Source organism: Lasioglossum baleicum, chromosome 12 (assembly GCF_051020765.1).
Source record: "Lasioglossum baleicum chromosome 12, iyLasBale1, whole genome shotgun sequence".
NCBI lineage: Eukaryota > Metazoa > Arthropoda > Insecta > Hymenoptera > Halictidae > Lasioglossum > Lasioglossum baleicum.
The window spans coordinates 5,306,719-5,323,420 of record NC_134940.1 but is presented as its reverse complement, the minus strand read 5'-3'; the positions used below and the strand labels follow the sequence as shown (position 1 = coordinate 5,323,420).

At 44.5% G+C, this 16,702-nt stretch overlaps 1 protein-coding gene across 1 annotated transcript in view; it reads right to left on the bottom strand.

Moving 5' to 3' along the window:
* LOC143214217 (uncharacterized) overlaps window positions 1–3,202 on the bottom strand; it is a 51,308-nt gene extending 48,106 nt beyond the window's left edge. Inside the window, exon 1 of the mRNA XM_076434956.1 lies at window positions 2,743–3,202. Coding sequence (XP_076291071.1) covers window positions 2,743–3,053 — 311 coding nt within the window. The 5' untranslated portion in view covers window positions 3,054–3,202. The remainder of the gene's footprint in view (window positions 1–2,742) is intronic.
* Between the last annotated feature and the right edge of the window lie 13,500 nt (window positions 3,203–16,702).

Below are 16,702 nucleotides of genomic sequence, written 5' to 3'. Positions count from 1 at the left end.
AGGATCTGAAAAAGCTTTTAACAACCGTGCAACAAGTGAACGCTGCTTATTATGTAACGAAGCACTGGTTAAAAAATCTTTCGTCCGCCATCCGCGGAATATAAATCACAGAAATTCATCGAGAAACTTCAGCACGCCTCTGCGGGTTTAATACCGGTTTAATCCTGCCCCGTGGCTTCTTCGATAAAGTATGAACCGCGCAGATATTTCGATGAAACCGAGTCAAAGAATTGTTTCTCCCTCGACCCGATTTGTACAGTTAATAACGCGTCATGAAGACGGCAACCATTGTTGGCTCGAATAAATAAAGCGGCAATAATGAAAGTTGAACGGAAAACGTTCCAGATCCGCGAAAAGATGGTTTCAAGAGTTTTTAAAGGACGTCCGAGCGTTGAAACAACGGACGCGAATTTCTCATTGCGACAGAAAAGTCGAGAGAAAGAGGGCACGTCTTAACGAGGTAATAACGGGGAAGATACGATTACTTCTGAGCGAGATTCGAGGATGTGAATCGGTTGAAAAATCACTTTTGGGATTCGAGGAGACCGTGGGAATCCTCTTAGCGAACAGTTTTCCATCGATTTTTCTTCGGGAGCGCGAGTGTGCGTTTTATACGTGAAAGATAAAAGCGAAACACTGGGAAGCAACGATCCCAATCTAGCTCTTTAACAATCCAATATTTGGAAATTTTTTAACACGAGAGCAGAAGGTATTTTGATTTGAAATTTTGTACGCTTATCAAGTAGAATTTGAAGGAATGGACACAAGTATTCTCAAGCAATTCTAATGATTTTTTTTCAGAGTTACAGCGGTAGAATTAAAAGCGGTGAAACAAGTTTAGATTACAAAACCCTTAAATTTCATTTGAACACACCTAAAAGGCGACTGGAGGCATTTGATCCGCCTTGACTGCTGTTCTTGTCGCATAATTGCGTTAATCCTCTTACGATCGGTCCACAAGGAGATTTGCTCCTTTACGTGGGCGCCTCAGGACGGAAAGCTTCCGAGCCCAACTGAGACAGCGAACCAATTATCCGTAAGACGTTCGCGATTTGCGTACTTTCGAATCGCTACCAATAAAGCGACGTTAACTTTCGCAATAAGAGCCCCGTCGGCGACGGTTGGCGACAATAAAACCTTGGATCAAGAAAAGAGCCACGAGAAAAGACATGCTGGAAGTAAATCAAGGATTAATCCAACTTGACGAGAAGTGCTAACACGGTGTTGGTGGATGGACGAGAGATATTCTCTCGCGGAATTAACAATGGGTGCAGCAAACCTGGATTACAACAGAGCCGACCTAATCCGGTCTGTAAATCGCAAGAATCCGCGAGTTCTACGGGATTCACGACCCGATGTTTTTAGCCTTTCGTAGGGCTAAAATGATTCCTGAGCCTTGGAAAAATTGTTTTTTCCTGATCTTTGTGGATCATTTGAGCATTTCAAGGTTCGGGGAAATTGTTTGCTGCGGTGGGTGGAGATAGTTTATACTTTTTAAGGTTTAATCGTTGTGGGCTGACCATTTTGACAATTTTATCTTCTTTGAGGGCAAAGACTATAGATTGTAAGTACAGGGTGGGCCATCTAACGTTTGGAATTTGAATCGGCTATAAAAAAAGAACTAATGAATATTTTTTCAAAGTTATGAGTTTATTAGAAAGATTAAACCTTTCCATTTAGGAATGGAAGACAACATCATTCCAATGACTGCCACGGCTAGCCTTACAATACCCCATTCGATCAGTCCAATTTTTCAGTACATTTTCGATTGTTTGGGCCTCTCATTTCCACCTCGGAGGATACGTCAATAAGCAAAATTGTCTTTATCTGGAGCTCAGAAAATTCACACGTCATCGTGGAGAAACCAATGCATCCACAACGAGTGATTGTCTGGTGCGGATTTTGGTCTGGCGGCATTATTGGGCCATTTTTCTTCGAAAATGAGCAAGGAAACGCCGTTACAGTGAATGGCGATCGCTACCGCGCCATGCTAAGCGATTTTTTGTTTCCCAAAATTGAAGAGGATGACATAGACGACATTTGGTTTCAACAGGACGGCGCAACGTGCCACACAGTCAACGTAACAATCGATCTTTTGCGCATTGTTTTCGAACATCGCATAATCAGCCGAAATGCTGATGTCAATTGGCCACCTCGAAGCTGCGATTTGACTCCGTTGGACTTTTTTTTTTGTGGGGAGTCATTAAGAACAAGTGTTACGCTAACCATCCAGCGACGATTGACGACTTGAAACACGAAATCGAAGTTGCCATTGACGAAATAGAGGCCCAAACAATCGAAAATGTACTGAAAAATTGGACTGATCGAATGGGGTATCGTAAGGCTAGCCGTGGCAGTCATTTGAATGATGTTGTCTTCCATTCCTAAATGGAAAGTTTCAATCTTTTTAATAAACTCATAACTTTGAAAAAATATTCATCAGTCTTTTTTTACAGCCGATTCAAATTCCAAATCTTAAATGGCCCACCCTTTAGTAGAAGTGCTAACACGTTCGAAACAACAATTGAAAAGGGGTCGTTTCGAGACCAAGAACCATTACTATGGGTGCTTCATCCAGTAGGAGAAGCGTCGCGTAAATTGAACACACGCCAAAAATGAATATACAGACTGCAGATGTTTATGCATCTATATCGAATTCTATATCGAATACGCCAGAGTTAGATGTTAAAGATCGGTAGTGCACCGAGCGAGAGAACCTACTGTAAAGAAAAATGCTCTCACCTAGGCCAGGTGTAGACGCCGGAGACCTCGAACCCGAAGTGCCAGCTCCCGGAGTACGCTCCCTGGCCCTTGGGCCCTGTGCAGACGCCGTGTCCATGGGCCTTGCCGTCTTCCCAACCGCCGCAGTAGGTGCCGCCATCATCGAAATCGAATCTGCCGCCGTTAACCTGGGCACGATTTGACGTCGCGGTGGCGGTACCTGTCGCTCCAGGTTGGGCCGTGCCTATGCCACCTGTTTGCGGCAATTGGGCACCACCTGCCACACCGTTCGGTGCCCCGGACTGTTGGCCAGACTGTGGCTGTTGCTGCATCTCTCTGCACCGGTGCTCCTCCACCGCCGCCTCCTCCTCCACCACCTCCTCTTCGTCTCCCCACTGTCGACGTTTTCCTCGTCCTTCTCTTCTTCCACCTCTTCCTCGTCTTCTTCTTCGTCGTCTTCGTCTTGGTCGTCTTCGTGATCGTCGTGGTTGTCGTCGTCGTCGTCGTGGTGGTGATCGTTGTGGTCGTCGTGTCGGCCCGTTAACAAAAACCGCACCAAAACCGCCCCCCTGGACGTTGCTCCATCCTTCCTGTCCGCCTCCACGTTTCTCGTCTTACGCGTCTCGACAACGGACCTCTGCAATATCACACCACCAATCTCTCTTCAACAAAACTCTATCTTCACTCTGATCTTGATCACCACCGAGACACACGAGGCCGCCCCCCCACCCGCGATCGTTCTTCGCGTTCCGGGAGCCTGGGACCATTCGCTTCAGGGTCCCATTCGCGGGGACCCTTTACGCCACCCTCTTTCTCTCGATCGATCTACCCTCGTCGACGGACGGACGGACACGCGGGTGTCAAGGACACCCGGTTTTTCTGCTCGGCCCGCGATTCGGGCGCTATAAATACGAGCCCACCAGAGGCCAGAGAACCGAAGCTAGATGAAAATTTTCTAGGATTCGACACGGGTTAATTTTAGTCCCCTGTCGCTCTGCGCCGAGAGAGCGAGATCGACCAGAGAAAGAGCGAGCACACGAGTAGACGATCGCGAGGCTCGTTTGCAAAGAGAGCCCCTCGTCGATCCTGGTCGGTTTTCTGGTTCGATCGTGCGGACACCAGGCTTCCCTGCGAATTGGACCGCGCGGTCTCGGCCTTGAAACACGCTTTCGAACACGCCGGGGGATCGATAACGGACGGTCGCAAAGATCTCTCTCCCTAGGAACACCTTGGTCTTGTGCACGCTCCCCTCTCTCCTCTTTCTCTCTCTCTCTCTCTCTTTCTTTCTATATCACCTCCTTCCTCAGCACCTCCCTAGAGCAAGAGTGAAAGAGAGAGAGTATACACCTCCCACAGAACACACACACTCTCACCCACTCTCGATTCGATCCGACGCGACCCGATCCGATCCGTGATCGGCGTTTCGCGCCACCTCGGGTTACGTACCCGCGGAACCAACACCACCGAGGCTCTAGCTACCGAGAAGCTCACGACGCGAGAGTCGGACCCTCCGCGTTTCAGCGTACCCGCCTCCAGGCGTTCGATACCCGCCACGACACCAGAAGAGGATGCGGCCGCTTCCCCGTCGTCGTCGAACTTGTCGAAACTCGACGGCCGAGCAGCCGCGGTTTCGCCGTCCGTCTGACGCCGTTACGCAACGCTTCTATAAGCATCCGTGATCCGCTCGGAATGTGGCCCTCTCTCTCTTTCTCTCCTGATGCCCCGGTCTCTGTCTCTCTCCGACGACGTGTCTTTCTCGCTCTAACCCGCGGTCCTCACGTCGTCGTCGTCGTCGTCGTCGTGTCGTGGTCGTGGTCGTCTCTTCGTGCGTTCTCTTTCTCTCTTATCCACCTCTCCGCCCTACTCGCGCGAATCGGACGAGGATCGAAGAGAGGCGCGAAACTGTTCAAGCTACCTGGGGTAGCTAGCTAGGCTGGCTGGCTAGCTAACTTGCTCGGTTCGTTAAACGGTGTCCGCCTAGCAGCCCGAGGAGGAGAGCGAAGCAGCATTCTTACGAGCGTGTAGCAGAGATCTCCTCCTCCTACGTGTGCGGGAACGGTCACCAGTGAATCAGCCGCCTCGCGCCGCCGCGCCGCCTCTTCCTACATGCGGGCTCTCGTGTCAGGCTTAAAATATTCACTAGACTTCGCGAATCAGCTTCACGGGCGGCCGGTGGTGTTCCGCCGAGAATGTGGAACGATCTTCGCCAGATCTATGGACCTCTAGCCTCGTGATCCGGATAGAACGGATAGATCGATCGCTTTTATCCCGATTCTTCGAAACTTGGAGGCAAGATGGGAGAAACTATCGGAGAATGACCGAGACGAAGAGGACCACGCACGCCCGCCCGCGAGCACAACGAAAGAAACGACCAGGAAAACCAACGTCACTGTCGTCTCTCGGTCGTCATGGTTGTCGATGGTCACCAACGACAGAACCACAGGTCCGCGCACACCTCCGCACCTACGTCCGTCCGCTCTAGCGATGCTAGAGCGGTGCTCGCTCGCAAACCGCACGAGCTCTAGCCTCGAGCTTCGGCTAGCTGGCTAGGAGCTTCTATTTTTACCATGGGGTGGCGAATTGTTCCCCACGCCGGCGGCCCACGAGGCGGCAGCTCGAGAGCGGACAAGCCGAGGTTCGCCAATGCGACCGGGTTCAAACCATTTATAAATAGTTGATGTTCTCGCGCCGCGCGGAAAATCGGCGACCATCGCACCGGACCCGACTGAACCAGACGCGAAGCCTTCCCGCGGAGAGGGACGCGCGATTTATGCGAGGAGAAAGTAGGTTGAGGTTCGAGAACGTTTGCTAAGGTTTGGAACACACTCGGACTGGTCGGAGACTCAGTTGTGCGAGAATGGTGGCTGGGATTTGGTCCAGCAATGTGCAGGAGCATCGTGGTGATCGACGATGTTTGGAGAAATGCTTTGGACCGGTTTGGTGTAGTCTGATGATTGTTGGAGAGGATTATATTGAGAATGTGTGTGGTATTGTATTAGGTTGTCCCAAAAGTTCGTTTCGTTCTCGATTAATGTGCTCAGTGGAAACTCAGAGTAGTTTTTGAGAAAACCAATGGCACGGTTAAGAAAGGGGAAGCTTAAGGAATTAATTAACGAACAGAAGATTGTGTTGTTTGTGTATGCTGATGTTATCTAACAATATGGAACGTGCACGTAGTGGAAGAGACTTTTAGGACAACCTAATATATTCGAGGTGGTTATGTGGTGTCAGTCGTAAGACAGTGACATGTCTAGTGATGATCGATGCGTGTACATCGTGGTAATGATCATTTATGAATGTAATTGATAATGTAAAGGATTTATTTGTAGGAATGTATTCGATTAATTTTTCGCCGTTTAACGAATTGATTGGAAACGTTTGTAAACATTGTAACGGATTGCGGCTATTATCGATGCAGCAGATAGATGGATATTGATGTATGGCTGGTGTAATATGCATATGGACCATGCAGGTGGTTCTGATTAACCAGGTGCCTCATAGAACAGGTCTAATCGGACATGATGTGCCGTCTCATGTGTTTGTCCATGGGAAATTAATGTATTGACCTAACGTACACTACGGTTACATATGGCATTTCCGATTTGATTACAAAATTATATCGAGATATATAAGAAAAAAATGACAGTCGCTGGAAATATGCTACCGAGGAATATATACATTTATTAAAATGGAAATAGAAATCAAATTTCCAATGTAATGGGAACGAGAAGAGATAAGAGAGCTGGTTCTGCTTTTACTCTACGCTTAAATATTCTACAAAATTGAAGACCATACTTTCAGGCGATCTGTCGAAATAGAATATAGCTTCTTTAATATTCCGGAAAATCTGTCAAAGTAGAGGAGAAGCTCGATTCTCTAATTAATTCAACAAAATTAGGTGCAGCAGTCCGTCTTGCCTCCAGTATTTAAGAAAATCTCTTCGAAATTGTATGAATTCACAAAGGATCGATTGGTGGAATAATTCGACAGCGAAAGAACAAGACTCTTTCGTGTTTAATGAAAGCTATTAAGAGACCTATTAATTGAACGAAAATAAGGAGAGCATCCAACTCCAGCAGAGTTCGATAGAAACTGGACAAAGCAGGACGTATCAATCTCTGTATTCCTTAGTATTTAAAAAGAAGTCTATCAAGAGCATATCAATTCGCCAAAAATAGGTGGAATGCAACTTTCTCGAAACCGGAAGAAAAGCTCAGTTCACGGGGCAGTTCGGCAGGAGAATTACAAAGGCGGGTGCAGCAATTTCTTTAATGTCGAAGACGAGATGTCGGAGTCAGAGGAGAGCGTATCGATTGGCGAAAATAGAGGGGAAGATCGATCGGCCGAGCGATTGCGATTGCGAGAATAGAAAAGCGGAAGAATCTGTCGGTGCATGCTCGTTGAATTCTATTGAAACGTCGCGCGAGCGGCGAGTTCGATCGTTGATGGGGGAAAACACGAGTGTCTATAGACGGTGCACGCTGCGGCTGCATTTTTGATGCTGCACATGCGGGCCGGGGCGATGTCGGTCAGTTACATTTCTCTCTCTCCCTTTCTCTCTCTCTGGTCGAGGAACTAGGCTTCCTTCGGCTCGTCGGAGCACACATTCGACCAATGCTCGGTGTCAACGATCCAACGGGAACAAATATCTATGTACACGTCTATATAATGATCGTACATATGTTTTACACGTATATGCACCGTGGCATGTGTACATAAGAGGAGGCGGATTGAATCGCGTCCGCGGTACGAGTAGCCGGCCATCTGCGCGCGTCTTCTTTTTTATATAACAACAATCAATTAATCGATACCGTTGCACGCAAGAACGAGAAATAATCACGCGTACAACGATGATGCGACGATCCGGCGCGGCCAGGAGGAAAAGAAAGAGGCTATACAAAGCGCCGGTACACCCTCATTATTAAAATAACTCCTATGAGGATGTTCGGTCTTGAAACCCACTCGGTTTCGAGTGCCAGGTCTGGGTTAGCCACGCGGCTGTTCACGAGACTATTCGAATCTCGGGATCCAGTTTCCTCCTCTTCGATTCTTACAAATCGAGTTTTTCGACGGTCCGCTGGGGATCAGTTTCGAATTCAATCGGAAATGGAACCTGACGAAATTAGCGGTCTAGATTTAAATCATGCGCGAGACCCCGTTCATCCATTTTTGTATCCACACGTACGGGAAAAAATCTCCATTCTACTTGCGCTGGTCTACCGCAAGTGGAAACGGCGGATCATAGTCAGACAAACTGCGCGACCTCGAAAGAGGACACCGTGTACATTGACGGTTGAGAAATGCCTGTATAAAGAGGGAAGACCAATAAATTGACATTTAATGAAAATCTATTGATCATTTTGTGTTTTAAATAAAACCTCATGAAAACCTATTAATCATTCGGCACTTCTGTGTACGTTTAATTAAAATCTATCGATTACTCGATGTTTTAGCCGGCGTCCAACCGAAACATATTGTTCGATAAGCGTTTCATTGGACATCTCATAAAAATGCAATAATCGGTGTGTTGTGAAGAAAGTCTGCTGAATACAGTCGGTCACAAAAACACTGGGACAAAATTGCAATAGATCGGAATTGTAGAACAAATACTAAAGGTTGCATTTCACAACTTTTTTATGCGGGATTATATTGAAAATTTAAAAAATACGTTCTGTAGATCTGTGTCAATTAAACATATCCTGAAAATTTCGTCAAATTCGACGTTGCAATCAGCTACAAACGTTTAAAAATGGTGAAAATTGCAATTTCTCACGATTTTTACATCTTTCAATGCCTGTCGTTTTTTCCCGCATCATCGATTTCGATGAAACTTTCACAGTGCATATAATTGACACAAACCTACGAAACATAATTTTTAAATTTTCAAGCCCCACATAAAAAAGTTGAAAATGCAAGTTCTAGTATTTTTTCTACAATTCCAATCTATTGTAATTTTTGAAAAAACTTCTTTTCGCATACTGTAGTAAACTAATTGCTCTTGCTTTCCAAAAAAGTTCAAATCGCATGGTCCAATATTAAAAAAGTTATTGTCTTTTCTAAGAGTGTCCCAATATTTTTGTGACCGACTGTATGTATTAATTGTTCGATGTTCTAGTTAAAATCGACCAATGAAGATCCTTCGACCAAGTCGTAACCCCATGAAAATTTATTGATCATTCGTCGTTCCAGTCGAAGGGGTTACTTTTAAAAGCACGATATAGCACGGTGTCGTTCTGAAATACACTCCCGTCGCGATAATAATAAAAAGCTATCGATCAGACTCTATATTTTCTAAGTGCTTATGGGCTAGGTGTTGTAGAGGAGTCTGGTGTATTTTCGTACGAGGGATAGATTAATTGGAGAAGATTCACAGCTCTGCTCTGCGTGGAACGCTAGAGGCTAGACCGAGCGTGCGACGCCCTCGTTTCACGCATGCCTCTTACACCTGCATCGTCCGGCTGCACCGTGGCCGCGAATCATGCACATCTGCGATGCATTGTGTGCGCCACCGGAGGCCGATTATGTCGATTGGCGTGATCACGCGGCCCGGCTCGAACATCCGTGGACAAGCTTGTGCATCTGCGAGCTGTATTCGACACGCGTTTTCGACCTTAAAAGGAACACGAGAAAGGATCAAATAAAAGTATTAAATTCGGAACCTTTCGGAATCATCCGTTCCAAGAAAGAATTGGATCCCGATTGATTTAGTGCTCTCTCGAATCCACTATCCGCGTGTTTACGACTTCGAAAAACCAATTGCAGAGAGGAATTCTATCCGAGAAACCAAAAATTCCCTGAATTACGCTCATCCTTTAGATCTTTCCTTTAAACGGAATTTCAATTTCAATCGAACTTTTCTAATTCTCGGGGTCCTCCAAAAATCGGAACTACAGTGTTGAATCTGTCAAAAGAAGATACAGTATCTGACAAAAACCACAAATTCTCTAAATTCCACGCTCCCCAAGGTGTAACGCTATCCTCGGAATCTATGTTTCGAAACGAGTTCGACCTCTCAACTTGTAAAGACTCCGGATTCCAGAACCCCGTAAAATTCAGTGGCATAGCGTGACCCTAACTTCTCGGGCCATCAATCGCGAACCGAAATCACAACATCGCCTCGCGGCCAGACTAAACTTCAACACCGTCGAAAATACAATAGCGCGGTGCGCGTCACCTCGTACTCCGAGAACCATTCGTCACGATCCACCGCAACGGAGGCTCGTACCGAAAAATTCCTGGTGCTTCGAGTGAACCTCGAACGAACGAGGGAACGATCGAACTCGCTTCTTTCCGGAGATCGGCCTCTGCGAAGGAACTCTTTCCAAAAATACACGCGAAAAATCAGGGCCCTCGTTGCGGCGGAGCCGTGGCCCGCAGCTGCAAGCATCACCAAAGAAAACACCCGGAAATAGAGCGAGGAACACTAGTAGAGCACGCGATTCGCTGGAGGCGTGGACCCGGTGTCATCCTGAGTGAACCAGGAAGTGGGCAAACAGAGGCAGAGACGGAGAAACGATGATATTGCACGAGACGTAGACGAAAACATCGTGGCATCATTTTTTTCTTCTATTATCTTCTATACGTCCTCACAATAACGAATGTTAGCATTACTCTCGTACAGTACGCAATATTCTTCGGAAAGAAACAAGTCGCGCCATTTACACAAAAGTATCAACACATTACCGACCGGTGATTATTGCATAATTTTGAGAAATCTATGATTCGCGGCTAAACACTTTTTAATGGAACCTTCAACAGTGACACGAATTTTCATTGTCAACGAACAAGTCACTCCCAATAACGTCATCTAATACATTTAAGATTGCAACGTAAAAGAAAATGTCTATGCTTTCTTTTGGTACAGCACAATTATTGAAAATCCTATTAACCCCTCTCCCTACGATTTATTCTTCGGTCATGGTGATTAATATTTATATCTGTTTTATGCTGTTTATTCTCCAAACGCTGTACATTCAACCAAAGTAGAATGTTATTTCTGTTTAAAGGAAGTTGGTAGAATACACATTTATTAGACTCTGTGCAGAATCTTCATCACGAGTCAGACACGATATTGTAGGAGAAGGGGTTAATAGGCTTTCGATAGGTAAAGTGTTAAGAAAAATACCGTCCAGGACTCTCACAATCCCATTCAACCCTCCCAAGTACCCCTGTATCAATATCTAAAAACTCTACAGAGAAAGAGAGAGAGAGAGAGAGAGAGAGAGAGAGAGAGAGAGAGAGAAGAAGAGAACCCAGGCTCCGGGCAAGCGGTCCGTGCAGCACAGACAGCACAGGTAGAGGCTTCGTTGCGCCTAGAGCGGTTTTGCGAGTCCGCCGTTCACACTTCCGGCGGATCGATCGCTCGCGGCACGTGCGACTCGACTCTGGTCGGGCGAACACACACAGGCGGTCCGCGTCGAATACGGTGCACTGTGCTCCTCGAGGAGGAAAGGAGAGAGGACACGCGTTTTTCCGCACACGTGCATCCGGGGGGGCCGCGCGACACTTGTCGATGCACTTCACAGCTGCGTCGCCGCGACACGGTACGCGACACAGTGCGACACGGTACGCGACACGAGCGAAAGCAACCGCTTTATTCATTTCCCAGCGAAATCCCCCGGCGCACCACGCACATGCAGTCCGCATTCATCTCGACAGTTAATCCGGTTCGAGAGAGAGAGCCTGGCCGGCTAGAGGGCCTAGAAAGAGTCTAGACGAAGTCTAGCTGGCTTAGGAGATATTCTCGTTCCCGGAATCGTCGATTCGACGATGACCACCGTACCGTTGTTTCGCGCGACGTCGTCGTCTCGATGGTCCGGCATCGATGGGCCACCGTGGACGCCGTCGATCGCACTCGTTTCAACTAAATCCTCCAGCAAGCTCTTCTGAATGAATCCACACTTTGATCTCGTTCAACCCTGTTCCCGTTCTCCCGTATCTATTCGCACGATGCTCTCTCGCGCTAGTGTGCGTCTCTGTAGGTCGAAGACGTGGTTCTTTTATTTTTAGCGTACGCAGGTTGAAAATGGACCGTGATCGTTGCGATTCAATGGTTCGGTTCGTTGTTGTTCTCGTTCCACGCGACCCACGAGGCGGTTTGTTATGCTGATCTTTTTTTCTAATACTCGCGGACACGATCTAGCTCCCCTACACGCACACCGTCGCCAGAGAACGTGCGTCAGGGTGATGGCATGACTGCGACTATCCAGCTTGCCGTACGTCGACGTCGGCGCTGCCCTCGACACCATGCGACGCCGGCGTCGTGGCGCCTCTTCGGCCACCGCTCAACCCTCACCTGACATGCGCTGTTCGATACCGATGCGATGGCCGCGGAATAAATGCGAACACGATGAAACGATCATCGCCGATCCTGAACGACCCGAGACATTAGCGAATTACCTGCTTTATCGTCTCCGTCGGACACTGGACCTTCCCGGTGTCTGCTAGGTGGAATTCGAGAGGTTTTCTTTGGGCGAGACGCGTTTCGGGATTTGGATATCCAGGAAATTTGAAACTTTGTGCTTGGGGATACGGTTTGTGCGATGGTCAAATGAATTTTTTAACCCCTCGCCCTACAATATCGTGTCAGACTCTGTGATGAAGATTCAGAACAGAGTCTACAGTTACTCGAATTAATATTTGGACACTCTAAAAAAGACGATAACTTTTTAAATATTGTACTATACGATTTGAACTTTTTTGGGCAGCTAGAGCAATTAGTTTACTGCAGGATGTGAAAAGAAATTTTTTCAAAAATTGCAATTGAACGGAATTGTAGAAAAAATACTAAAAGTTGTATTTTACAATTTTTTTTATGTGGGCCTATATTGAAAATTTAGAAAGTGTGTTTTGTAGGTTTGTGTCAATTATATGTACTGTAAAGGTTTCATCGAAATCGGTTGATGTGGGAAAAAACGACAGGTATTGAAAGATGTAAGAATTCTTAGATATAAGCCGAAAATCGTGAAAAATTGCAATTTTTACCATTTTTAAACGTTTGTAGCTGATTGCAACGTCGACCAATTTTATTTTTACAAAACGTATTTTTTAAATTTTAAATATAGGCCCACATAAAAAGTTGTAAAATGCAACTTTTAGTACTTTGTTCTACAATTCCGATGAATTGCAATTTATGAAAAAATTTCTTTTCACATCCTGTAGTAAACGAATTGCTTCAGTTTCCCAAAAAAGTTCAAATCGTATAGTACAATATTAAAAAAGTTATCGTCTTTTTTATAGAGCGTCCGAATATAAATTCGAGTAACTGTATGTATGTTATTAATTTCCTTTAAACCGAGATGAAATTCTATTTTAGTTTTGTTAATGTATAGTTATTGGAGAAGATAGTAGGCATATACAATAGATATGAATTTTTTCCTCTTTTAGGACAATTACGAACTACGAAAAAAGTTCTAATCACTGAAGCCGTAAAATAAATTGTGGGGCAAGGGGTTAATATGGCGATGTTTATAAGAAATTTTATAAGGTGGGCCCTCCGTGCGGGTTGCGCCTGACCATTGGCGGTATACCTGAAAAGGTTGTTTGGCAGACAAAAACGCGCACGGATCAGCTCTGAACCGGCCGATTATTTACAACCACCGCGCCCCGACAACTTCAACCCCGACAGATGGACACACGTGCGACAGACCCACCGAATCAGATCGATGGGATCATACATTCACACACACACACACACTTTTCTATTTTATATACCGGGTATTTCACCTAACTTGACCACCTTAAATATCTTTGTTGTTTTTAAAGATACGTCAAATGTCTAAAGGACAAAGTTGAATGGTAAAATGGGGCACAATACGATACCAAAAATATTTTTGTTTTTGTGTCATTTTTTTTAGAGATATGAAGGTCACCTTCATTTTTTTTAAATGGAATGAGGTATTTTTTAATACATCAATCGATGCAGCTGGACATTCGTTATAAAAAAGTATGTATGTCGAAAAGTTAGTAGCTCACAGGAGATATTTCAATTTAAATAACTCTAAAACACCATTACTGTCGTACAAGTACATAGTAAGTAAACGCCAACGTCTTTGTACGACAGTAATGGTGTTTTAGAGTTATTTAAATTGAAATATCTCCTGAATTACTAACTTTTCGACATACATGGGTCAGTACTTTTTTATAACGAATGTTATATGTACAGCTGTATCGATTGATGAATTAAAAACTCCCTCATTCCATTTTAAAAAAAATGTAGGTGACCTTCATATCTCTAAAAAATTGACACAAAAACAAAAATATTTTTGGTATCGTATTGTGCCCCATTTTACCATTCAACTTTGTCCTTCAGATATTTGACGTATCTTTAAAAACAACAAAGATATTTGAGATCGTCACGTTACGAAACTCACCCTGTAGATAGATCGAGAAAATTAAATTGGTTCAGGGAATAGGTAATTTTCAGCAATTTATTCTGCAATGTATTCAGTCATGTTTCATTGTTATCCAATCCTCGTAGAATTGTCAAAAAACTTGTCTAAAATGTCTAACAACCGCAGCAAGATTTTCCGGGAAAGGGGCTCGAAATTTTCGAATTCTCGCCGAGTATTCCAGCGTGGAATATTTTTCAGCGCGTCCCCGCCGGCTTTCCCGGTAATAAAGCAAGATTTCAGATTGAAGAAAGTTGCCTCCCCTAAGTAACGTATTGTGTATAAATAAGAATATAAAGTAGGGAGCACGGGGTGGAACGTGTTTACGTACACATCGCGTAACCCATGTACCACATACATACATATTTCGAATGTAGGGTAGAACATGTGCGCACCGGTCGGAAAATCGAGGCGCGGCGGCGTTTACCGGAAAATCGAAGGCAACCACTTCTCTAATGCGCTTCGTAAAATACAATAGATTTTATTGTCGACCAGGGGAAACGGGTCACTCGTCATTCCATTCCCCCCCTTTACATAACAATTTCCTCGATCAAATCCACTTAATCAAACGCGAACTAATCACAAAAGTTCCTTGCGTAACGCGAACATTCGTAACGAAACACCATTTTATCTCTGTCGATGTTGCATCTACTGCGACGAAAATTTCATTCTTGGAATGAACATGAAAAATGAGAATTCTATATTTACTCTGTACTCGCGATACAATTCAATACTGATTACTACGTGAAAATTCCACTTAGAAAAATTATATACATTGCTCAATAATTATGAGGTTTCTCGCGATGAAAACGAAGTAAAAGTTAAACGGAAATGCGATTGCAACGAACGCGCATAAAGATGCGCAGTTGGTAGATAACGGAGAAATAGGATTTTATTTTCCGACAGAAAAATTGAACGATTAGGTAACTGCGGAAGTTATGCTTTCGGATTTGCAAAATCTACTTCTGGCGCCACGAGTTATCAATGTTAATCGCTCGCTTTTCCTCGTCGCAGTTGCATGTTAATAGGCATTGCAGCTTATGTTGCAAGAGGAAAGTGTAAGCTGGTTGCTCTCTTACGGTATCTCTTATTGGTCGCTGTTAAACATTGCCGCCTGCTGGCAAGATGTCAGCACGAGGCGACGCATCCACTATATCGACGGATAGTTAGGTATCGACGTTAACCATGCTGCATATCCATTGAAATCTGAACTCCATGTGATATGGACACCGACAAGATACTATCGTCGGTGATATGGATATTTGCATCTGTGCAACAAATTTATATTTGCATAATCTATGAAATTAGTTCCGTTCATTTGCTTAGGAGTACAACTTCCTCGTTATCTATAGCCAGTGCCATAACGATGGTATGAAGCGCCTGTGGCAAGTGTCTAACTTGCGCCTCCCCGTTACCCAATAATGACAAAATAATTAAAAATTTTAATGTAACAAGTTAAATTTGACTAAAAATGTTAATATATTAAATACTATTAACCTCATCAAAACGAGTTGCCTGTATATACAATAATGTATTTGTCAAGGTATTTGCATGAATAAATAATCTATAACCTAAATAAGAACAAATTTAAATTCATATTCAATGACGACAAAATAAAAGAAATACAAAACACAGGTATATGTTGAAATAATATATAATAAAAACATAAAACAGTTCAGCATATTTTATAAAGTAATTTTTCTCGTTTTTTCATTTGCAAACACATCTATTATATCGCCATAATTTAATGTTTTGGCAACATCTTTTTTTCAATTGATATTATAGATATGTTTGTTAATCGCTCTTGTCCAATAGAAGAACGAATGTACGATCTTACCATTTTTAATTTGCTAAACGAACGTTTGCAGGAAGCTGTTGCTACAGGCATTGTTATGAAAATCCTTAATGCTATGTCGAGATTTGGATACGTGTTTTGTAATGAGAGTTCGTAATTTTTCTGCAATATTTGAAAAGCGTCCAAACGACCCACTACCGGGTTGGTATTCTTTGTTTTGCGCCCCAAACCCAGTTGCGCCCGTGGCGGGCGCCTCTTTCGTCACGCCCTCGTTACAGCACTGTCTATCGCACATTGATTACGTCGCTTGTGTCATGATGTAATTGATCACGATAGTTTCTGCATTATTAAAATATTCCCTCTGTTATTTATTGGCTACCGCAACTACAATTGAATATATGCTCATTAAAGAACAGAAAGCAGTCCGATGAATTGTTGCGGGTGTATTAGGTTTACCGGATGAAATGAACTTGTCAGAAATATGAAATGTCTGCTCACGGAATGACCATGTTACGTACGAAAGTAGTTATCGTCGTTCCACGAAGGTCGTGATCAAGCGAAACACAAATACACAAATCACAGCGGATTCTCACGCAACGATTTACGCTTCCGCTGTAATCCGGAATTATTCGATAGCTGATCCGCGGTTACGTCAGATCGGACACCGATGATGTGGTTCCCCTTGACCTCGATGCATAGTTAGGTTATTAAACTAGTTTCCAGAGGAAATCGGGGAACATTTCAAGGAGTGACCCGCCGTCTATTGCAAAAAACTTTCAGCAAACCGCGAGCGATA